At 26.9% G+C, this 24520-nt stretch overlaps 4 protein-coding genes across 7 annotated transcripts; 2 read left to right on the plus strand and 2 right to left on the minus strand.

The window, feature by feature from the left end:
- The first annotated feature begins 110 nt into the window (after nucleotides 1-110).
- On the plus strand, nucleotides 111-3585 carry LOC145948532 (protein sevenless-like). The gene is made up of 5 exons (XM_083058210.1): nucleotides 111-953; nucleotides 1121-1222; nucleotides 1381-1574; nucleotides 2382-2852; nucleotides 3173-3585. The coding sequence occupies exons 1-5, from the start codon at nucleotides 209-211 to the stop codon at nucleotides 3503-3505; spliced, it is 1845 nt and encodes a 614-aa protein (XP_082914336.1). The 5' UTR covers nucleotides 111-208; the 3' UTR covers nucleotides 3506-3585.
- A 3124-nt stretch (nucleotides 3586-6709) lies between these two features.
- LOC145948535 (glutamyl aminopeptidase-like) lies at nucleotides 6710-9178 on the plus strand. Of its 3 annotated transcripts, none has more exons than XM_083058216.1 (5): nucleotides 6710-6795; nucleotides 7656-7845; nucleotides 7924-8161; nucleotides 8675-8938; nucleotides 9003-9178. In XM_083058216.1, the coding sequence occupies exons 2-5, from the start codon at nucleotides 7680-7682 to the stop codon at nucleotides 9007-9009; spliced, it is 675 nt and encodes a 224-aa protein (XP_082914342.1). In that variant the 5' UTR covers nucleotides 6710-6795; nucleotides 7656-7679; the 3' UTR covers nucleotides 9010-9178. The 3 variants fall into 3 exon arrangements, with proteins under 3 accessions (XP_082914342.1, XP_082914343.1, XP_082914341.1); XM_083058217.1 differs by having other exon boundaries at nucleotides 7954-8161; XM_083058215.1 differs by having other exon boundaries at nucleotides 7656-8161.
- A 466-nt stretch (nucleotides 9179-9644) lies between these two features.
- LOC145948533 (uncharacterized) lies at nucleotides 9645-13169 on the minus strand. 2 transcript variants are annotated; one of them, XM_083058213.1, is made up of 10 exons: nucleotides 12851-13169; nucleotides 12567-12771; nucleotides 11994-12392; nucleotides 11722-11883; nucleotides 11338-11514; nucleotides 10929-11066; nucleotides 10772-10833; nucleotides 10640-10687; nucleotides 10177-10345; nucleotides 9645-9911 (listed from the first exon to the last, which is right to left on the minus strand). In XM_083058213.1, the coding sequence occupies exons 1-7, from the start codon at nucleotides 12905-12907 to the stop codon at nucleotides 10805-10807; spliced, it is 1167 nt and encodes a 388-aa protein (XP_082914339.1). In that variant the 5' UTR covers nucleotides 12908-13169; the 3' UTR covers nucleotides 9645-9911; nucleotides 10177-10345; nucleotides 10640-10687; nucleotides 10772-10804. The 2 variants fall into 2 exon arrangements, with proteins under 2 accessions (XP_082914339.1, XP_082914338.1); XM_083058212.1 differs by having other exon boundaries at nucleotides 10468-10687.
- A 5176-nt stretch (nucleotides 13170-18345) lies between these two features.
- LOC145948534 (uncharacterized) lies at nucleotides 18346-24488 on the minus strand. The gene is made up of 6 exons (XM_083058214.1): nucleotides 22045-24488; nucleotides 21651-21875; nucleotides 20487-20609; nucleotides 19436-19656; nucleotides 19131-19290; nucleotides 18346-19022 (listed from the first exon to the last, which is right to left on the minus strand). Exons 1-6 carry the CDS (start codon nucleotides 22241-22243, stop codon nucleotides 18856-18858), a joined length of 1095 nt encoding a protein of 364 aa, XP_082914340.1. The 5' UTR covers nucleotides 22244-24488; the 3' UTR covers nucleotides 18346-18855.
- Between the last annotated feature and the right edge of the window lie 32 nt (nucleotides 24489-24520).

The raw sequence follows: 24520 nt of genomic DNA on the forward strand, positions 1-24520 counted from the left end.
ATATCCTCGGAAGGAATGCCTTATATCTGATGAAAAAATTTATAATATTACAATAATAAAAATAACAGCGAACAGTATTGTTTTTAAATTTTATACGACCGAATCGACTCGCAAGCACAAATGCAAAAACAACATACCAACTCCTAAATATATCATCTACGTAAGCTGTTTGAATAATAACCTTAGTAACAAGTTCGATGAATTCTATATGCAGACATACGAGCGGCATTATGAAATTCAGAATTTAACACCGTTTACAAAATACAAGCTGAAGCTAGCTGTGAGCAATTTTTACTCTGATCAATTATCGACGAACCTGCAATTCAGCTCGGAAGTAATATTGAAAACTAACGTGAGCAAGCTCAATGCACCGGAAAATGTAACGGTTCAGGTTCTGACGCCAACTATAGCGGCAGTTTATTGGATGCCACCAAAACAGAACTGTGCGCCAGCAACTTATAGAGTATATTGGGAAACAATTAACTCGTGGAACAGTACGCAACCGATAGAAAAGCCATTTATTAATAATAAAGTAGACAACAAATTTTTTACAATAATCCAATCGTTGCTGCCAGAACAGAAATACTTTGTATATATACGTGTGTATCCAGCCAACTACACCAATCTCTATAATGACAGTTTGAGCACAACCGTGTACACATACTCGGAACCGAACAATATAACTTTGAGCGAAGTTAACAAAAACAATATGAATATTTCGTGGATTCCTAGCGTTAATCTGACGATCCACTACGTACTGGAATACATAAATGATGTGATGCAAAAGTGGCAAATCGCAGATAATTTTGAGACGAATAATGATGAAACAGTAATGTATTATATAGAAAACTTGCTACCGGCAACTTTATACAAGTTTCGTTTAATACTGACATATCCTGAATACGAGAACTTTACATGGCCATCTGATGAAAGATTTATTTTTCAAACACATGGTAAGCAAATATGATAATATGTAGATATTTTAATATGCTCTGTTTATTTTACATACATATAAATGAATTACAGAATTTTAAGAATGAAATATTTTTAATGATAAAATTATAAGTAGAAATATTCAAATAAGACAAAAAAATTATAACTATATTTGTATGTAACAAAGGTGACGATTCGATAATTCGAGCTTCGCAATATAATCTAACATTGTTGTTAAGCCTTGCTGCTACCGTTATTGTAATCTGCATCTGCTACTTTATTTATTGTTGTAAGTATATTTAATACAAATTTTTTAAATTACAATTTATGATTAATGTAATAAGTGGAGAGATTTTTCAAAAAACATTAACTTATTTGTTTAAAGAGCAAAATTTAAAATTTGCAATGCATAATATTATTTAAATATATTATAACTTTATATAACAGTATACCGACAACGCAAAGAAGATAACGAGCAAGTTTTGACTAGGATTCTACATGAGGTACCTATCGGAAACGTTCAGCTCAATGCGCTATACAGTCCTGCGTTGCAATATAATCCAAATAAATTTATGCTGACTAAAATCAAACGTGAGCAAATCACACTAACGAAACACATTGACAGCGGCGCATTCGGATTGGTAAATTTTTCGTAACGTCATATTTTAAGTCATTAATGTTTAGATGTAGAAATGAGAAATACACATTTCTTAGTAAATCTTACACCGAAAAAAATGTTTTCTTGAAATGCATTAATAAATCCTCTTAATAGATAAGAATATTTCCATTTTTTAAATTGAGAATATATTTTAAATTTCTTTTGCAACTTCAGCGCCGCAATAAATAAATATAATAAATTAATAATAAATTTAAAATAAAAATTAATAAAATAAAATTATTTAAATTTTTAATAAATTTATAAGTTTACAATTAATATTAAAAATAATAACATAATAAGCAAAAATGTGTATTTAACTATGTCAAACACATAAAACATATATTCAATTATATGTGTAACATTTAAATATACATGAAATAAGTAACAAATGTCCATTTGTAAGACTGTTTTTTGTTATATCGATTAATAATTTTAATAATACACGGATAAAAAGACATCTCATCAAGTATATATTCTTGCATGTAAAGAATATCTCTTTAGAGATTTTCTCTCCTAAATTAAGAGGATCTTTTTAGCGCTTATTTTATTGGAAGATATTATAAAGATAAGTGGCATATACTTAAGATGAGAATACAATTTTTTCGGATATATAAATCAACTTTTTAAAAGAAATAGTAATACATTAATTTTTATGAGACATACATATGCACTTTATTTTTTATCGTTGAATTATTGAAAATAAATCAAAATATTTATGTATAATGTTATATAAAATTAAATTATCTTTTCTTGTTTAATAAAAGTTACATTAATTTTCAATATTTTGCAGGTGTATCAAGGGAATGTCAAGGATTTAGCAGAACCGGGATCAGAGACATCCGTTGCCATAAAAATGTTAGAAAAGTGTGCTTCTGTCGAAGAAAAAAAGAAATTCTTGCAAGAAGCTAAGCTTATGAGTCACTTCAGACACGAACATGTGTTAAGATTATTAGCTGTTTGCTTAGACGAGGATTCTCCATTACTCGTGTTGGAATTAATGGAAACTGATCTGCTAAAATATTTGAGAGAGTGTCGAATATTACAACCTTCTGATTTACACGCTTTGCGTCTACAAGACTTGCTCGCTATGTGCGAAGATGTTGCGCGCGGCTGTTGCTATTTAGAAGAGCTGCGCTTTGTGCATAGAGATCTCGCGTGCCGAAATTGTTTAGTGTCTGCGAGAGATCGTGAGAATCCTATTGTCAAAATCGGTGATTTCGGACTTGCTAGAGATATTTACAGAAATGACTATTACCGCAAGGTAGATTTAATTAATAAAAAAAGATGAAACTTTTTGAAAGTGTTTTTCTATTATAGCTTTTTATAATATTATATATATCATTAATCAAATATATATATATATATGTATGTATATATATATATATATAGAATTTAAGAAAAATGAAGACTATGCATATATTTTTGTATATATTTCTCCAATATATATGTATATAATGTATAATGCAAAATATTAGTAAACAAAATGTATAATGCAAAATATTAGTTTCTTGCTTAAAAATACTTATTGCAAAAATGGATAATTAGAATAAGATATTTGTCTTTGTTAAAATTTTATTTTAGGAAGGAGAAGGTCTGCTTCCTGTTCGCTGGATGGCACCGGAATCCCTAGTGAACGGAATAGTTACTTCTCAGAGCGATGTTTGGTCATTCGGAGTACTAATGTGGGAGATTACATCATTGGGTGAGCAACCTTACTCTACAACAAAATCTAATCTCGAAGTGATAAGTTACGTACGCGAGGGAGGCAAGTTGCAGATGCCTCTCGATTGTCCATCCTCATTATATCAGTTGATGCAGCGTTGCTGGGGTTTAGCAAATGCCAGACCAAATTTTAAACTTTGTCTGAACAATATTATAGATCTAAGAAGTGACGCAGAATTGCATCCAATATGAATATTATCTAGTTGGCACAATTAATTAATTAATTATTTGAACATGTGTATATTAAAGCGAAACAAATTTTTGCACATCTATTTGAGATATTTGAAAATATGTCTGTATTATACGTCTGTATACATATTTGCATAAAAATAATTTTAAACTTTAGCATATATTTTGTTTACTAACACTGAAAAATAAAAAAAGAGTAAGTAGTTATACCAGTGTTCAAATAGATAACTACTTTTGATTTTAGTTATAAATGGCATTTAGAGATAGGTGAAATTACTATAAAATGTGTAATGTACTAAATTCTATACAAATAACATTTTTTAAAAATCTGTTTTTATATATCTGATTAAAATTCTTCATGCATATCAAAAATATTTTGTATGTCAAACAGGAAATAAAGAAGGACGCGAGAATGGGTTAATAAAGGTTAATAAAAATTTACATATATCTGTTTCTTTTAGCAAATAAGTCATGGAAAGCCTGACTCTTTTGTTGGATTAGCTTAGTCTAATAATTCGTCTAATAATTATAATTTATATTCTAATAATTTGGTTTACGTATTAGTTTCAGATTACTCAGTTAATTTCTTTAAGTAAAAGTGGCTCTATCTTTATACAACTTCTTTTTCCATGAATGCGTTTATTATCACTGACACTTTTAACAATGTTTATATTTCACCATTAAATGTTTTTATTATCATTTTCTTTATAATCATAAAAATTTTATTTTTCCTGTATTTAAAAACATCTTATAAATATATTTTAATGTAAACAAATGTTCTGGAGAGCACAATGCTATGAACTTTTGACAATGTTATAACTTTCGATTTATGTCTGGTGAAAATATGTACATACATATGTGACATATATATGTATATGTATATGAATTAAATATATATCTATATATATAATTTTTTTATAGTCAAATCAGTATAGAAGTGGTATTAAATATGCTTATTAATAATGCGTATACTGGTAAACAATTATTTGGCGAGGTATATTTTATACTTGTTTTATTATGAAATTTTCGTTATAATTACTTATTTTTTATCACAATGTATTACATATCATATATTGTAAATGGTGTACGTATTTTTCTGTTTCTTTCGGAGATATGTTGTATATCAATATAATTTATGCTAATTATTTAATAAACTCGTTTTTCGTGATAATTAATTACAAAATTTTGATTGATAAAACAATCAAAATTAAAATAATATTAATTTTAGATACGTGATTTTGCGGGAATAAATATAAGACCCTCATATTTAAAATATAATATTCACTACAAGTTAATAACACGTTCTCATGAAATGGACGATCAGATGCAATTTTTTCACCGTTTGTTCGAATGAGAGAATCGAGAAGCTCAATACGTATAAAATATAAATACAGTAAAACACTCATTTTTATTAAATGTCCAATAATATATCATAAATATTTAAAATAATTTTTTACATATTTTAATATTTTATATATTTATTATTTATTTATAAATTACATGTTTCTTACGTGAGCACTTGGTTTCAATTATTTTCTTGATTATTTCTAATTATATTGTATTATATTGTAAATGTGTTTAAATGTATTTAATGTTAAATTAGTTTTTATATATTATTCAGTTTTATTGTTTATATAAACATTAATAATTTTTACGTAATGCTTATTATACATATATGTATATGTATGTGTATATGATATTATGTATATTAATTATACTTATAACACTCTATTAAATATTAATATAAAGATATGTTAAATAATATAATATAAATATAAGATAGAAAATTTAATATACATGTAGGATATAAACATTAATATTTGATTTATTATTAATATTTACTTAGTACATTCAATAACGTAATAGTTAATATTAATATTAGCAATACTATTTTATATTAATGTTTACAATAATTAATATTTTATTATTAATATCTTTATAATATTATACATATATTAATGGTGTTTATTTTTCTTGTAATATAACGAAAATTTTAATAACGAATTTTAATGTAATTATAATTTCAACATGCCAAAATATATAATTTTACATATATGTTTATTTCGTATCTTTTAAAACATTTTTCTATGACTTCTTAAATATATGTATGACATTGCGCAATAATATTAATTTTTTTTCACATTATAATTTTTTAATCATGGAATAAGATAAATAAAGTAAAACCAGAATGCATAAATGAATAAAATATGTATATGTATATTAATTACCATTAGTAATTTTCTTTTATCTTTCCTAAAGAGGAAGGTAAAGTACAAGAAAACAAAGAAAAATAAAATTTACATTTTGAAAATATTTTTTAATTATAATTAGGTATATTATTTACTATGCGCGTTTTAATAAGATAATTATAGAAAATAGGAAAAAATCGAGATAATATAAAATAAAAAAATTAATCAAATTGTGTGAGTTACTAATTTAACTACAAACACACATTAAATTTCAAAATTAAAATTGTTTAGGGCTTTAAGAACTAAATGATACTGATTAAATTAAAAGAAAAGCTATTATTTTTTTTAAAGAAATTAAATAATTATGTACAAGTGCACAATTTCTAAAAATTCATTGTATAAACATCTCTATTTATGTACATTAATAGAATTGTGAAAAAAATGTTTTATATTGAAGAAAAAAAAAAATCTTTTTTATAAAAGTATTGTGTTTCAAAATATGAATACGATGTTTAAATAGATGTGTTTTTACTATAAAACTTTTATACTGCGTAAAAAGGTAATTAAATTGTGTTTCTCATATGAAAGCCACATTGATTTAATTTACTTGTAAAAAGTTGAATTTTGCATTACTGATTCCGTATCATTAGAACAAAATTTTTAATTCTTCTCACATTACAGTAGAATAAAAATTCAGAAAAAGATAGAAAAAATGTAAAATAATGTACTTATTTCATACATTATCCAATAAGTTGTAACAAGGAAAGAAATAATTCTTTATAAAAATAAGACAAAAATAAAAAATATAATTCTGTTTGCATATAACATACAATTTTCTTAATTAAATTTCTTGAAAATTATTTTATATGTATTAGACACAAAGTGTTTCTTGAAAATTCTAATTATGTATTGACTTTTATCGATTTACTAACGATCGAATAAAATGATTAATAACCTTGAGAAGCTTTTGATACATAAGAGTATGTATTTCATACCGCAAACGTCGTCAGTTTTCGGTGATCTTTCGAAGTGGTAACATCGGAATTAAGCAATTCATTTTTGGCTAAAGTGATTCGGCTCGTGATTCTACAAAGATAGGTTAAGGTAAGTCAAATACAAAACATTTAGATATTCCTTTTAAATATAATCATGTAAAAATTAGTAAAGAATTCGCTATCTTAGAGTTTTCAATTTCTAAAAGATATTTTATGCAATGTTTAAGTAAACGTTTAAATGTTTTTTTTATTTCAATAATTATCTTTATTATTTTTCATATTGCATATAACATGAAAACATGAAAACAGATTTAGATGTAACATCTTTTTATTTTTTGATCATTTTAATACATAATAAGAAAAATTAAAAATAAAAAATGGATTAAGCCTTGATATATTTTTTCCTTAATAGATATCTAAAATCAATACTTTCTCATATATTAAATTAAATATGTAATAAATATAAAAAAAATATAAGCCCAATGGATATTAATTTACTTTCTTAGAGAAATGCTTATACAATAATAAAAGTAAAAATGAAAAGTTTGCATTATTTTGTTTGATTTGCTGATGGAACATATATCGACAAAATTTTAATTTAACTTAACATCAACATGTTTATTATCCGTTTCTTCAAAGTATACATTACTTACACGTGACACATAAACCAGGTGATAATAACTTATTGGTAACAAGCATTATAAACTCCAAAGAAGTCCAGTTATTAAATGGAATTATTTTATACATATTTTATACTTAAATGTATAATTTCATATATTATATAGAAATACTTTATAAAAGTGAAGAATTATTTAAATAGATTGCGTATATTTTTTAAAAATTTCTGTAATATTTTTTAATACGTTTCCCTTTTCTGACTGATCGATCAGTTTTGCATTTTTTGCATTAACTTGCTCTCTGCTTCCGTTTTCTGTTTTACTTACTCTTAGCAAGGAAATGTTTTTGCAGATATCTGAAACGAGATTTGGCAAGATGTTTCTAAAATTGTCATTGAATACTTTATTATACATTTTTGTAATGACAATGGCTTTTTCTATCGATGAAAATGCGAGAAATATATGGCATGATGAGACTGAATTTCGACCGTTGAATCGTCTGGTACCGCTTCATTATTATTTGAAGATATCGCTGATGCCAGGTTACGTATCCCATGGAGAATCCAATATTACTGTTTATGTCAATTCTGCAACACGATACATAACTTTACTCATATCAGAATATATGAATATAACAAAGGTAAATTTAGAGTCGTCCGACAGTGGAATAATCTATGTACCAAAGCTTTCATATAGCCATAATAAGGATATTGTCGTTCTTGATTTTGCCGAACAATCGTTGCCTGAAAATAACTTGGAATGCGGAGTTTATACTCTACATGCTAAGTTTTCAAACTATATTAATGATACGATAGAGTTTACACAAACTTGGTACACACACGAGAATGAAGATAAAAAGTGAGTATTATATATATAATATATATATAATAAGATATATTTAAAAAATGAGTTATTATTTAAATTAAATATATATATAATTTAAAACAAATAAAAACATTTTGTCATTTCTTTGATAGTTTTACTGCAATTTTAATATTTACTTTATACAATTTAGCATACTTGCCTCTAATAATAAGATAATAAAATAAATGTTACAAAACATTATATTTCTCAAACTCTGTTTATTAATCGCATTTATACCTTCTGCGATCTTTAATATTTCTGTACCAACAATAGTTAAAAATTTGTCATAAAAATGTAGGTTCGTCGCAACATTATTCCAGAAATCCACAGAAACCCGACAATTATTTCCCTGTTTGGACATGCTGACATTTCAGTCCTTCTTTAACATCACAGTAGAACATGATAGTGGATACAAAGTTTTGTCGAATATGCCAATACGAAAGTATCAATATACGGTTAATGACACGATGGTTACGCATTTTCATATGTGCCCTCGGATGTTTGTAGACGATGTAACGTTCTGATGACGTCTGATATGATATCTTCAGATCCCACTAGATACGATTCTTATTCTGAGAAAATAATGATCAATACGTGGTGGCCATCGCACTTGGTACCTTACATTGAATTTGCGCGAGATGTTGTCGGAAATGTAACCATATATTTGGAAGACAATTGGGAGATCTTGAAGAGAGGCCCTAAAGTGGATTATGTCGTTATTCCGAATTTCAGAGACAAAGTCATGCAAATTTGGGGACTGCTATTTTACGAGTAATACATACATTTAAGAAACACAATAATGATTATAACTTATTAAAATATATTTTATTTTCAGCTTTTAAAATTAAAAAAATACAAAGACATGCATTTTTATACGGTTATTGTTAGAATTTGTAGAAGCTTAATTAGAGAGAGATTTATGACAAAATTTCCCGGTTATTTTAGAAAGAAATTTATAACGTCATATTAATTTAATACGTTAGAAATATATGTATTGATGCTTAAAGTAATTTTAATAAATGACAATAATACATGTAAAGAATTTATTTAGAAAGAATTTAATACGTCAGAAATTTATGTATTAATGCTTAAAGTAATTTTCATAAGTAATTTTAATAAATGACAATAATACATGTACATATAACCCTATAATTATAGAATAACTACATTTATATGTATTTATCATGTAATATAGCTACATTTATTTATTTATAAATTCAAAAAATCAATTTAAAATTAATTGGATTATTATATAGTTTAAGTTTTAATCCCAAGGAGAACAGAAATGTCAAAATGATGTCAAATTGATGTATAAATATGGTCAAATTTTAGTTCGTCAAAATGACATCAAATTGTATAAAATTTTGATGTTGTCTTGATGTTCACAATGACGTAATTTTGACATTCCTTTTTGACTGTTCAAAATTATTGCTAGAGACATTAAGATAGTAATTAATAAACATATTTTACTGTTTATGATACATTTATTATTAATATCACAAATAATATTACATGTTACAAATAATATCATTTATAAACGTTATTATTGCACAGTAATAGTAGAATATATTAAAGTAGTTAATATTAAAGTATATAGTAGAGAATATAAATATCACTTTTAAAAACATTGCACAGTAAAAATTATCATTCTTTCATTTACGTTGACCAGAAGTATTCAACCAGCGCTTCATAGACTCCTCAGCTGTTTTCAATGATTCATTTTTAAAACGGCTCATTATGGCACCTAAACAGAAATGGACAAGAAATAAAAAAGTGATCTTTTAATTTTATTGCAATTATATTGAATATTGTGTTAAGTTAAAAACGAAAAATCACGTAAGTCTTTCTAGTAATTCTTTGATTTCTTTGATCACTGAAATAAATTAATTTGCAAGAAAAAGAAAGGAAAAGTTCATGTAATCTCTCGTTTTTCATAATTTAATACATGACAATGATTAATCAGAGGACTTAATATCTTAAAAATAAGAAAAAATTATAGAAAAACTTACAAAACAAAGCTTCTTTGATTCTAGTTCCATAAAAAGAGATTTTCACTCCCTTAGTTCCTTTCCAACTAATTTGTCTTGCAAGCTCATTGTGTAATACGATGGACATGAGACGAATAGCAGCATTCCACTGGTCAGAATCATCAACAATATGTGCATTAAGGTAGTTGATCTGAAATAAACAAATATCTTCAACAAGCTGACTTTTAAAGAAAGAAATAAATGCTAAAAAGAAGAGTTCATATATGAGAAAATATATAAATAATAATACCCAAAAAGATCAACTATACTTACAAATTGAGAAAAAGCAATTTTATCTTTTAAAAATTCGTTAAATGTTTGAAATGACTTCTCATCTCGCAATGGAAGGGGGGGGGGCAATTTTCAGGTCTCTCTATCACAGCTTCTCCAGGAAATATTTCATTTAAGATGCGACGTTGGTTCATTAGTACTATGTCAAGCTTACTTGATACATCTCGAAGCAAATCTCTATCAAGATTAGATACAACCGGTCCTACGAAAATATAAATTAATGATCAGAAAATGTATCATACGTAATAACTGCAGTTATATAAATTAGTACAAAAAAAATCATTACCATGAAGCTTCTTCAAATAGCTTAATGTCGTCGTCAGCAAATCACGATCTGCATTCGATAAACTAAAATAAATATAATATATATTAATATATATTAGGAAAAAAGTAATGTGCAAAACCACTTCTCAAAAGTGAGATTATTGGGAAAATCATATTACCTTGCAATGGTGGTGAATTTCGAGATGATCTATTGCTATTATCCATTGGCGTTAAAGTTCTTTCTTCATCTCTTGAAACACTAGATTCACTTCTATCTTTTGTAAAATTCTCGTTGTAATCATTGTTGTTTTTATCATCTGAATCAAAATTAGAATTGTTATTTTTATTTCCATTAGTGATTGAATAAGACATAATAAAATGTAGTAAAAAAAATTTACAAATTATTTTATATTTATGAAATCAATTCATATAAAATTTTAACTTAATTTAAAAAAACTATACAATTGAGATATATATATATATATATATATATATATATATTGCAAATGCAATATATACATATAATTCTAATTTAAATGCAAGTGCACTCAGAAAATTGTGATAAAAAAAAATGTTCAATTCACTTACAATCATCAAAGGCCGGAGATGACTTTTCTTTGTTATCGTCTCTTAAGAAAGCATTTTGTTTTCTCTTTGAGATATCATCATGTACATGTACAGACACAGTACTCGTCGAAGAACTGTCTGATATTACAGATTGTTCATTATAATCCAAAGTTAATTGAGATGAACTTTTTTCAAAAACTGTAACAGTCCACAAAATCAATTATGCAAGAAACAAAAAAGAGAAACGGAATTTATATAATTTATATAATAATTAATACAAATATAATATAATACAATATATAATATATGTATATTATATATATATATATATATATATATATATATATACAATATATATATAATTAACATGGAAAATCACTATTATTTAGAAATTAAGTAACTTACTATTAAAAGAATTACGACAATTTTCTTTGTTTAAATGTGAAAAAATGTTGTGCAATTTATTGAGAGGTTTGGTTTTTTTTGATTGCGATGGCTCTGCGGTCACAAATTTTTCTGACATTTGTGTGTTACAGTCTTTAGGAGATAAATATTTTTCTTGTGTAACTAAAATGATAAAAAGACTGTAAGATTACAAAATTATAAAAGATTATAAAAAGATTGTTATTAAAATTATAGAAACAAAAATAACTCACGAAATAAGAATATGGACATACCCTTATTTTGTGAAGAATGCTGCTGTATCGGACTTTTGTTTGATGTATTAGTTGACTTTAAAAGGCTTGAAGATTTAACACGTGACTCATTACGAGAGAATAATTTTCCAACAGATGTTTCTTTTTGTTGACATATAGCTGATGTTTTCATAGATTTATTTTTAAGAAGTACTTTCAATTTATTTGAAAGACGAGAATCTGGTGCAGGTACTTCACTACTTGTACCATGAGGAACATTTGATAGAGACTCATCTACTTCTTCATCATTTGATGAAGATGATATGTATCTTCTGTTCTTCTTTCTTTTTCTTGGTTGAGTATAATCTGTTTCTGCTTCTGTTTGAGCAACTTCTCCCTCTAAAACAGTTTTGGCTGCTTTGAGAGCAGTATTGTAGGTACCTGCAAGTGAGAAAATGCGTAAAGATATAACATAAAATACACATGATACTAAAACTCATTTTTTAATGAAACAAAATGTAGTTACATTTTAAGTATATTGTATATTGGTACTAAAAGAACTTATATTCAAACACAAAATATATGATAATACATCTCCGAAAGTTACACACTTACTATAGTAATGATGAAATTGAAGATTATAAATATCCCAATCCTGTCCTGGATCTATTTTTGACATGACCAAACGAGTAGTTTTAAGCTTATCTTTTTTAGATGGATACTTGCATTTAGTATTATTATCAAATAACCATTTGGAAGGAATTACTTCTATTAGTGTTTGAGATTCATCACATGAATCATCAAATTCCACAACTGCGAACTGAAAAGAACAATAAAATATTAGGCTGCAAATCAATAACTTGTAAAATAAAATATAATTAAAAAATAAAAGTTCTTACTGGTATTCTACTGAGTGTTGCAATGTACAAGAGAAATGCATACAAATGTTTCCTCATTATCAGGAAAAAGAACACATTTACAAAGAAAATGTTTAATTTTATAAGCCGTTCTGTGACTTTGTAAACGAGATACTTTCATAATTCCAAGTTCAGAAGATGGGATAGGAAAATTATAATAATCTTCTTGTTCTATAAACTTATATCCTATTAGGAAAATTCGATTCTGAGGTGTTCGGATAACATTGTCCAAGATTACAATATCTCCACATTTAGTTTTAAAACAGCTGTTTGCTTCGTTCTTAGTAAGAGTAACATTATGTAAAACAGTCTGAAACTGTTCTCCCTCAAAATGGTTATCTCCATTATATTGATTTTTCAACAAAATTTTATTGGGCTCATCTGTCTTTTTTTTTGTAACAAACCGTCCTTTGGTTTCTGCATCACGTCTAATTAATTGGTGTAAAGGCTTGTAAGTAGATCTCAAATGTCGTTTCATAATGCCCATAAAATTTTCATACTTAAAAGCACTAAATGATTCCAAACTTCCATGATTTCGGCATTCATCGACTAAATGAATTAAACAATGAACGTTATAAACAACGAAACATTTATCAAAAATCTGAGACGAGTGCTTTATAAATTCTTTTAAAATTTCTTGAGCAGCATTGAGCATAATTGGATTTTGCACTAGAGTTGGACTGGACAGTATATATATTCCACTATGTAGAAGTAAGTAATTCTTATATGTGTTAGGAGGTAGCGTGTTCTTAAAGATTCGCACACCATCGTACAATAAGATGCGTCTGAATTCTGTTGCTTTATACTTAGATATTTCATAAAAAGATCGAGGTCGACGATTGAATTCTATAGGCACCCAAGGACTACAACGTAACATTTCTAGAGACAATTGAGATTTAGCTCTGTTATTAATTTTGCCCATTGTTACAATGATTCCAAAGAGAAACTGTAACCATCGCTTAAAAATTCCTGCATACACGAGATGCATCGGATCAAGTCTGAACGTGGACACCATTCCACATTGTAAATTTCGTTCTAAAGGTGAAGTGTACTTATGATGTTCTGGTTGATTTCTGTTTTTAAATGATTCATCCGTACGTAGAGATGCATTATCATATAAAAACACTTGACGATTTCTATGTCTAACACCTTTAACTGTGCATTTTTCACAGCAAAATGTACTGTTATGATTGTGAATGCCCTTAATAAATTGTCTAGCTGGGGCATCTAAAATATAATTACCTATACTAAAAATAATATTTTCACCATTAAATTCATAACCATTAATAGTCAAATTTTTAACTTCTTCAATATAATCCGATAAATATCCTTCTAAATCATCAGGCTTTGAATGCCCATACCATACACCGATTATAAAAGGAAATTTGTCACCATTAAGGCAACCTAAAATTGGCCAAAATTGATCATCTGCACTCTTATATAATTGAACACCATCGATATTAATATCCATAATTTGATTTTTATTTTGCAAATAGTCTTCAGTTAATATTTCATCAAGGTTAACTTTTATACCCTTATACCACATTAGACCTTGACCAACTTCTTTAATATTCACAGTACGAAGAGTATGAAGAATTGTTTTATATGATTTTGGCAAACCAGGGAAAATAACTCGCAATCCTGCTAAAAGCTTATCCATTTTTTTGAATGATACATCTCGAACACCCCATTCTGTTAAAAAGTTCAATAAATATGCCTCTATGTCATTAATAGGACGATTTCTCAAATATTCAATATTACATTCGTTTTCTGCTTCATCACTACTGCTGTGTTCACTATATTCAGCATCTTCAATTTCATGATTTGGTGGATTATGTAATACGTCTTCTACAATTAAATCATTATCCTGAACATTATGGTTTTCTTCAATGTGCACAGCAGGTAAAACATGAGAGGGATTAGAGCATGCTCCATTTAATATATTTTCCATCTCAATCAATTGATCCTCAATTTCAGCTTCACGGAAACGTTTAGCATTGGCTTTAGAAGCCTGAGCATATAATTTTCTTTTCATGAAGATCTATAGCCCAAAATAAAATATATTAAACATTACAATTCATATAATTAAAAAGTAATTCATTTAAAGTTGAGTATGCGACTGTATATTTTGTGTTTATAAGCAAAAAATCAAATATATTAATAGGTGCATGCATATGTTTCTTAAAATTTAATAAAAACAAATTGAACATTTACCTTTTATTAATACTTATTATTTAGTGAAATGTTTATAGTGTTATCCTACATTATAATATTACCACCTCTCATTGATAAATAAATACATACAATATTAAACATTTGAGATCAAGTGTAATATAACCTATAAAAATGACAAAGTATTTTATTGAAAAAATAGGTTAGTGTTGTAATAAAAAGAAATGTGTCACAAGGAACGAATAGATAAATAGGAAGATAATGATCTTAATAAATTTTTACGTGCAACATTTAGTACATACCAGGAAAAAGAAGTAACGCAATCGAGAGTCTTACCTCTTTCTTAGACTTTCGACATTTTAATTTTATCTTCTGTAGACCTCCCCCTTCTTCAACAATTAAAATTAAAATCACTTTTTAAAAAATCACTTCTTTATTATATAACTTCTGAAATCACTAATACGCCTTCAACAAAAATGTCTAGCGAACTTGCGAACAAGATCGTGCAAGCTCACTATCGCAAGTCGTACGTGTCGCACTGTCGCAATGCATTCGTGATATGCGCTAACAGCGCAGGCACGAAATATGAATACAACTTTTAAATAACACAACACCGTACACTGAGCACTCACTAATAAAAAATTATATATATATATATTAAAAATAATAAATACTTTGAAAAAATAAAGTATATTCCACATTAAAATAAATTATTAATTAATTATTTTTTAATGATAAAAAATTATTATTGTATTAAAAAAAAAATAAATATAATTTGTCAATGTTATAACTGAAAAAAATAATTAAGACGCAAATTTAAGACGTAAGTCGCTTAAAATAATATTTTAATCAGCAATTCAGTTTTTAATCAGTAACTATAATAGACTCTTCTGCGAACTGCAACAATATCTGAATATGGAAAATGATTACTTTTAAACATCTTTATAATAATAAGCATATATATACACAGCTGAGAAATATACATCACATTTTCTAAAAATTAAAAAGATCAAAAATAAGTCAATATAAAAAGTCATTTTTTAGTCATTTCCGAGATCGAGATTTCAATGATCAAAAAATGACATAAATTTGTCAAATTGACATCATTTTGACATTTCTGTTCTCCTTGGGAACCTTCTGATTTACACGCTTTGCGTCTACACGACTTGCTCGCCATTTGCGAAGATGTTGCGCGAGGCTGTTGTTATTTGGAAGAGCTGCGCTTTGTGCATAGAGATCTCGCGTACCGAAATTGCTTAGTGTCTGCGAGAGATCGCGAGAATCGTATCGTCAAAATCGGTGATTTCGGACTTGCCAGAGATATTTACAGGGATGACTATTACCGCAAGGTAGATATAATTAATTAAAAAAGATGAAACTTTTTGAAAGTATTTTTCTATTGTTGCGTCTTTATAATATTATTGTATATCTTTAAGTCAAATTGAATTTAAGAAAAATTAAAACTATTTATATATTTTCATATATATTTCTCCAATATTCATTTATGTATATAATGTATAATGCAAAATATTAGTAAACGTTTTTTGCTTAAGAATACTTATTTAAAAAATTGATAATTAGAATAGAAGATCTAACTTTATTGAAATTATATTTTAGGAAGGAGAAGATCTGCTTCCTGTTCGTTGGATGGCACAGGAATCCTTAGTGGACGGAATATTTACTTCTTATAGCGATGTTTGATCATTTGGAGTACTAATGTGGGAGATTACATCGTTAGGTGAGCAACCGTACTCTACCAGAACTAATCTCCAAGTGATGGATTATGTACGCACGGGAGGCAGATTGCAGATGCTTCTCAACTGTCCATCCTTGTTATACCAACTAATGCAGCGTTGCTGGAGTGCAGCAAATGACAGACCAAACTTTAAATTTTGTCTGAACAATACCCACAAAACAATTTGATATACAATGTATATACATTTCATATACATTTATTTATATTGTATATACATAATATATACACATGTATTACAGCGTACATCCAATGTATATGAAATGTAAATGCAATAGTACCCCCAGCGCATGTACATGGAATGTCATAAAAATATACATATGTACATGAAAAAACACATTCTATGTATATACTTCATGCATGTACATTTAATTTTTATGCACGTACATAGGATATACATAATACGTGCATAGCATGTACATAATATGTACATAAGATATACATAATACATGCATAGGATGTACATAGGATATACATAATACGTACATAGCATATACATAATATGTATATAAGATGTACATGGCACATGCATAGGATGTACACAGGATATACATAATATGTACATATCATGTACATAATATGTATATAAGATGTACATGACACATGTACAGAATGTACATAGGCTGTACATAATACGTGCATAGCATATGTACATAATATGTACATAAGATGTACATGGCACATGCATAAGATGAAAATAATACGTGCATATCATGTATATAGAATGTATACATAATATATACATAGAATGTGCGTAAGACATGCATAGGATGTATATACATATTATGTACATGCCACGCACGTATTATATGTGCATGTAGCACATACGTAACATATCCAAAATGTTCCATTTTAAATGATTTACTTGAATATTTCTTAGGGACAGCATTTTAGGGGAAAATATTTCAAAAGTTGTAGAGTTTAGAAGGAAATACTTAATGGTGACTTAAATTTTGAATTACGTTCATTTACCAAGATCATATATATAGAGATCAATTTCTTTTTAGGAAACTCCTACAATTTTTTTATATAAATCGATTCTTTGTTACATTTTATGTAAGAAATTATTAAAAAATTGACCAAATGTCAAACTATAAAACATAAAATATCTTATAAATACGCTTGTAATTTTTTACACAGAATATAACAAAGAATCGATTAATATAAAATATAATTGACAGTTTCTTTTAAAAACAAAATTGACCTGTAAATGACTTTAGTAAATGACCGTAATTAAAAATTTAGATCACTATTAAGCACTTCCCTCTAAACTCTATAACTTTTGTCTGAAATATTTTCCCCTAAAATACTCCCTAAGAAATATTCAAGTGGATCATTTAAAATGAAGACATTCTGGACATGTCACATACGTGCTACGCACATATTATGTACACACGCCATACGAGTATTATATACATTCTATGCATGTATTATGCACATCTTCTATACATATAATGTACACGCCATGCACGTACGTATTATATACAAACTAAATGTTTATTTCAACAAAGTTATATAAAAGATTATTGCAAGAGAATAAATAACACAAAAGTTAAACTTAGAAGTAATAAAAAAATTGTATTTATTGCACGTATATGAAATGAGCATAAGATGCATATTAGTTAGTCATAAGGTACATATGTATTTTTATAACAAAACTGTAATTTTAAAACTAAAGCGCAAGATATGGCAACTTCTATACACTTTTTTTAAATAATATTAACACATATGTATGAAAATAAAATACTTGAATAACGCAAAAGTGTAATTAAGATTACTACAATATATGAATATATTACTACAACATATGTATGTTAGAAATTATTAATAAAAAATCTAATAATACAGGAATAATATAGGAATATATTAATATTTTTTATCAGAACCGTAAATATTAGTAAATTAAAACAAAATTCATTGTGTGTAAATATAATACGTACAGTGAACGTACGCGAAGAAACAAAGAATTATTAAAAATAATAGAAACTTTTGTACTATTTTTACTCTCTATTCTATACCATAGCTGCCATCATATGAGTAGTGTGTTTTAAATATTTTAAGACTACTCTCCGTTACTGATCTGCGGGTTCTCATTAACGTCTTGAGTAGTTGCAGGTTTATTTTTGTTATTATTAAAACGATCTTTGCTCCTTACAAGCCATGCTTTTATAAAACTTATAATTTCTGCATTTGTGCAATCATTAGTATTCTTATTGAGTCGTACGGCAGCTGCAAAAGATTATCACAAATTATATTAAAGTAAAAAGTTTTGCAAAATTTTAATTGTATGATTATTATTATAATTGTATTATTATAACTTAATGGTTTTTAATTTACAGAAAATAGTAGATGCTACAGCTAAATCCTTGAAGATTTTCTTTTTCTTTGCTCCTTCCCAAGAGTAAATCATACCAACTTCGTTAGTAAATACATGATACATAATTCTCCGTACAATCTCTTTAACGTTACTACCTCCAATACGACTTAAATGTTGCGACTGCCATTATAAAAAGATTATTTAATTTCTTTAATTGAAAAATTGTAAAATAAAGACTTAAATATTGAATAATTTTTTATATTAATTTAATTGTTTAAATTGAAACATTTTTATAATCAAATATATCGTACTTAAAAATTCTTACCAATAGTTTCTTATGTTCAGAGTCTATCAACCAGTTTTCTAATAGAGCTAAAGAATTCTCATTTACCGGAAATGATCGTGTGATATCTAGAATTTCTTCATGCGAAGTTAAGTCTTGCGATTCATTTCTTTTACTTTTTAATAAAAGACTCATACTTTCAACAATATCGTCCATTTTTAAACTTAGAATGTGTAATTCTCTTAGAATTCGTTTTTGATATTCTGAAATAAAAACATCGATTATAAATTATATAGCAACACTTCCTTCAAAAATAATATAATTTATTTACGCATAGTATAGAAAAAATAACACATATTACAAAATACTCAATATACAAATATTGCAGAAAATGATTGTTTTGTGAAACTATTAATAGAACATTTTGACAGACCACTGATAAATAATTGTACATCTCCGGCCATGTCAAAATTGTGACGTCAGAGGCGAGAAAACAAAAATTCTTAGATGCCATTTTTAAATGAAAAGATATATTTTGATAAAACAACATTTCACACCTGACTTTAGCATACTCTTAAGATACCTCGAAAATTATCTTTTTCCCTTTATAATCAGTCAACAGCTGTAAAAAATAGCTATATAAAGTCCTAGTCCGTTCAGTCTTGCACATGCACAGCTATTCCATATTACAAAGTCTGATATTACGATCATTTTACAGTTGTTGATTGGCTATCAAGAGAAAAGCATAGTTTTCGAGGTATTTTAAAAGTACGTTAAAGCCATCTGAAGTGGTATTGTATCAAAATATTTATTTATCCAAAAATGACATCTATGAATTCTCAACGTGACACTTCTTGCTTCTGACGTTACGATTCAACATGGTCACAGCGAGTACCCAAAAGCCTTAATAGGATATCGATACAACAAGATCATTTTTAAACCATATTTATCATCTTTACTTAATATTTAATATATAAAAAAAGAGAAAAACTTGTTTAAAATATGGAATATCAAATTTATCAAAAGAAAATTAGTGGTACTACAAAAAAAATTAATCTTATTTTCATTATTACATGTACAAATTTAATCTTACCATTATTCTGTTGAAGAGTCGAAGTAGGCTGCTGTGATACTGCAGATAGATTTTCAGACTTATTAGACGTAGTAACAGAGGTAGAAGCTTTCAACTGATCATTTTTGTCAGTGACATTAATCCCTTCAAAAAATAATGATTGAACGTTACTCTTTTTACATATCATTGGATATTTCTTTGAGACTTTTTAACTTTTGAGACAGAAAAACAAAGTATACTAATAAAATGTATGAAAAAATATTGTATATTTTTAAAGAAATCATCTTTGTACATCTTTATTTCATTATTTCTGATGAATAGATTAAATATTTTTTTTCTGTACTATATGCACAAACAGAATATTAAAAAGCATTGATATAAAAAATAATTACAAATATAAAAATAGAACAAAAGCCACAGCAAAGTGTTCGCGCAAAATGTTACTTCATTACTTGGTTAAACGCGTTTCTGTTTGATAGTAGACCTTCTTCAGCAACATACTAATTATAACAAAATTCTGCCGTAATTATATAAATAATATCGATTGAGTCTATCGTTTTGACAAAAACATTTGACTGTGTTATCAATAGGCGACAGAATGATATAGTATTAATAAAATTAATGATTAATTTGACATACATTATGGCGACAATTATGTTTATAATTACGGCGTAGAATTTATTATAATTTTTATGTTACTGAAGGTCTGATATCGGACAGAAACGTTTACCAAAAAGTTTTATATAATTTAAATAATTCACATTAAAACGTTTTTATAATCAATTTATAATCAAATATACTTTACCAATCATTACTTATGTTCAGAATCTAACAAGTCTTCTAGAGTTAAAGAATTCTCATTTACTGGAAATGTGATATCTAAAACATCTTCATGCAATGATAAGTTCTGCCACTCATTACTTTTACTTCTTAATAAAAGATTCATAGTTTTACTGATATCATCAATTTGTAGATTGTGTAATTCTTAAAGTAAGAAAGTAAGAAAGTACAATTTTGCACGAACACCTTGCTGAAGCTCTTGCCCTATTTTTGTATTTTTCATTATTTAATTTTTGAGTTTTTTTATTTTTATTATACAAAAAATTATTAATGAAATATTAAAATAGAATTCTTGTCTTACAAATATATGTATAATATTGTATGATTGTTGCTTATATTACTTACCACTTAATTGAGTTTTTTCTATTGGAGTTGGAACAGGATATATAACATTATCCGAGGATACTTCGGTTTCAGAGGATAATTCATATTCATTTTCAGATTCTTTATGATGGCTTTTTTTCGTGCTCCTTCTACGTCTATATTTCCTTTTCAATTCTTCGTTATTAGAGGAGAGATTATTTGTGTTTTTAGCTTTATTGGCTTTTTTTTGTGCTATTTTATAATTGTCTATAAAAAACAAAATTAAAAACAATAAAAAATCGATCCATACAAATTTCGTAAAATGTTAATACATTTAGTGTATTATACTAAATGTATTAACATTTTACGTATAAACATTTTAGGAGTATTTTATTATATAAAGTATTCTGTGAGAATGTGTCAAAGTGTATTTTACCATAGCTGCCTAAAAGGTTTGCTTCATAGAGTGCCCAGTCGGCTCCAGGAGATTGCTTTTTTTTTATAAAGTCTACTATAATATGTTTTGCAGTGCCTTCAGGTGGCCAATAGCATTGTGAATTTTTTTTCATGTACCATATGTCAGGTACAGCTTCAACTGTGTCCTCATCATCAAATTTTACAACGTACCAGGTCATCTTGGATATTTTATAACTAAACTAATTATTTTATATTATGTACATTCAAATATGTTTATAAATTTAGCAATCTAATATTAATTTTTGCAATTTTTTATAATTAAACATTACAACTCTAATAAATTTTAATTATTAATATCAATAATAATAGCAATGTACTTATATTTATGGTTAAAAATAATAAATTATAAAATTATAAAATTATGCATGTAATAAAGGAAATGAGATTAATTTTTTTTTGTATGGTAGTACTACTAATTTTCTTTTTATAAATTCGATATTCCACATTTCAAGTATGTTTTTATCTTTTTTTATATATTGAATATTAAGCAAAGATGATGAATATGGTTTAGAATAAAAATGTTCTTGCTTGCTATATCGATAACCTATTAAGCATACAGAATTTTTATACGAAGCAAAGTTTTTAATTTCGATAATAACGTTGGTTTTTAACTCTACGAATCTATCGGCTATTTTTAAAATATTTAAACAATAATTATCTATCTGTGCTTTTCTGTATTGCGGAGATGTACAATTATTTATCAGTGGTCCGTCAAAATGTTCCATTAATAGTTTCGCAGAAGAATCATTTTCTGTGATATTTGTACATTGAGTAATATTATATTCTTCAGTTGTACGATGAATAATTTGTTGCAGAGGTTGAGCAGATTTGCGAATCTTTTTTTTTAATTGCTGCATATAATTCTCGAAAGGAAATGCGCTGAAGTTGTCAAGTGCACCATACAGTTTTACACAATCACTTAAATGTAAAAGATTATGTATGTTATGCGATACAAAATCTGGACCATTAATTTTTATGGATTGACAAATAAAATGTTCCATCAAATTATGAGCATATATTACATAGTTTTCAAGTTTTGAATAATATTCACTTATCATTAAAGAACTTGCAAGACTTAATGTAATGAAGTGATTATAGATTTTGGATGATAATATCTCTTTCAAAACTATAGGACCAGCGTATAATAAAAAAAACCTAAATTCTGTAGCCTTATATCTTTTACACTCATTTATAAAACGCGTCTTTCTAGAAAATTCATGAGGAATATATCGTTTTAATTTTAAAAGGTTTTCACTAATTTTATTAACATCACGAGCTCGTAATTTATAAGGTGGTTTACCATGAATCCACCCATACCGTTTGTGACAAAGAAGTCTTTTCATAGCTCCTAACAAAAGACAATGCATATAGTCAATTGGTACGTTATCTATCATATTAAAGTTTGGTATATTTAACAGCAAGCTTCTACCAGTATGATGCTCTGATTGAGCAGCAGTTCTAAAAGAAGTATCGGTTCTTTTGGAAAAATTTCTAGTCTCAATAAAGCATAATACATTATGATACATTTCTCCTTCTTGATCACATTTCGTACATGAGAAATGGCCTGTGTGATGCTTAATAGATAAGGCAAATGATTTTGCGGGTGAATCGCAAATTAACATTAAAACTCGAAAATTATATTTACAAGAATTGATTGATATACCGTTAGCTGATAGATAAATACATTCATTAACAAAGTCTCTAAAATAATCATCAACAGATTTTGGCTTTTCTGTGCCATGATATAAGGCGACCAAAAACACTTGTTTCATAAGAACTTTTATTGATTTGATAGAACATAAAATAGGCCAAAACGAGCTATTAGTACTTTTGCTCAAAGGCAAACCGTCAATGTTGACAGCTAATAAAAACTCTTTATTTGCTGATATGCTGATCTTGTGATTTTTACAAAATAAGTTTAAAGTTTTCTCAATACCAAAATAATAATATGTTCCATTACCTAGAGATGTTACAGCTACATTTCTAGGTGTTTTTAAAAGTGTTCTTGGATCTTTTGGTAGATCATCACAACCAGGTATTTCCCGTATAATAGAAAGTAGATTTCTCAACGCTGACAATGTAATATTTTCCTTTATAGCCCATTTGGCTAGTTTCTCAGATAGCGGTATATCAATTCTTTCCTGTCTAACATCATGTAATAATTTTTCAGTATTATCCACGTTATGAAGTAACTCATTGCTCATTGTTGAATTGATGTTTGTGCAATTATCATTAATGTGACATGAATTCTTGTACATTATATTATCGTTAACATTATTATCAATGTTGCAATCATCATTGGTATTAATGCCATAAGAATCATAAAATAAGTTTGAATTATTATTGATTATAGCTAGAGATTGATTTATTTTATTTCTAAGTTTTTTTTTAAACTTTATCTTCTTTCTTATTTCAAGCTCGTACATAGCCATGGT

Source organism: Prenolepis imparis, unplaced genomic scaffold (assembly GCF_030444845.1).
Source record: "Prenolepis imparis isolate NDT839.2.m4 unplaced genomic scaffold, iyPreImpa1.0 SCAF_440, whole genome shotgun sequence".
NCBI classification, from domain to species: domain Eukaryota; kingdom Metazoa; phylum Arthropoda; class Insecta; order Hymenoptera; family Formicidae; genus Prenolepis; species Prenolepis imparis.

Coding starts and splice junctions, on each gene's coding strand:
- LOC145948535 (XM_083058215.1), top strand. CDS start 7,680: ATGTTTCTAAAATTGTCATTGAATACTTTATTATACATTTTTGTAATG. Junction 8,162..8,674: donor CACGAGAATGAAGATAAAAA/GTGAGTATTATA, acceptor GGATGTTTGTAG/ACGATGTAACGTTCTGATGA.
- LOC145948534 (XM_083058214.1), bottom strand. CDS start 22,243: ATGACCTGGTACGTTGTAAAATTTGATGATGAGGACACAGTTGAAGCT. Junction 19,657..20,486: donor GACTCTTCAACAGAATAATG/GTAAGATTAAAT, acceptor TTTTTATTTCAG/AATATCAAAAACGAATTCTA. Junction 19,023..19,130: donor TGTAGCATCTACTATTTTCT/GTAAATTAAAAA, acceptor AATCTTTTGCAG/CTGCCGTACGACTCAATAAG.
- LOC145948532 (XM_083058210.1), top strand. CDS start 209: ATGCAGACATACGAGCGGCATTATGAAATTCAGAATTTAACACCGTTT. Junction 1,223..1,380: donor CTGCTACTTTATTTATTGTT/GTAAGTATATTT, acceptor TTTATATAACAG/TATACCGACAACGCAAAGAA. Junction 2,853..3,172: donor GAAATGACTATTACCGCAAG/GTAGATTTAATT, acceptor ATTTTATTTTAG/GAAGGAGAAGGTCTGCTTCC.
- LOC145948533 (XM_083058213.1), bottom strand. CDS start 12,907: ATGAGGAAACATTTGTATGCATTTCTCTTGTACATTGCAACACTCAGT. Junction 12,772..12,850: donor CAACACTCAGTAGAATACCA/GTAAGAACTTTT, acceptor TGTTCTTTTCAG/TTCGCAGTTGTGGAATTTGA. Junction 10,834..10,928: donor AAATTCACCACCATTGCAAG/GTAATATGATTT, acceptor TATTTATTTTAG/TTTATCGAATGCAGATCGTG.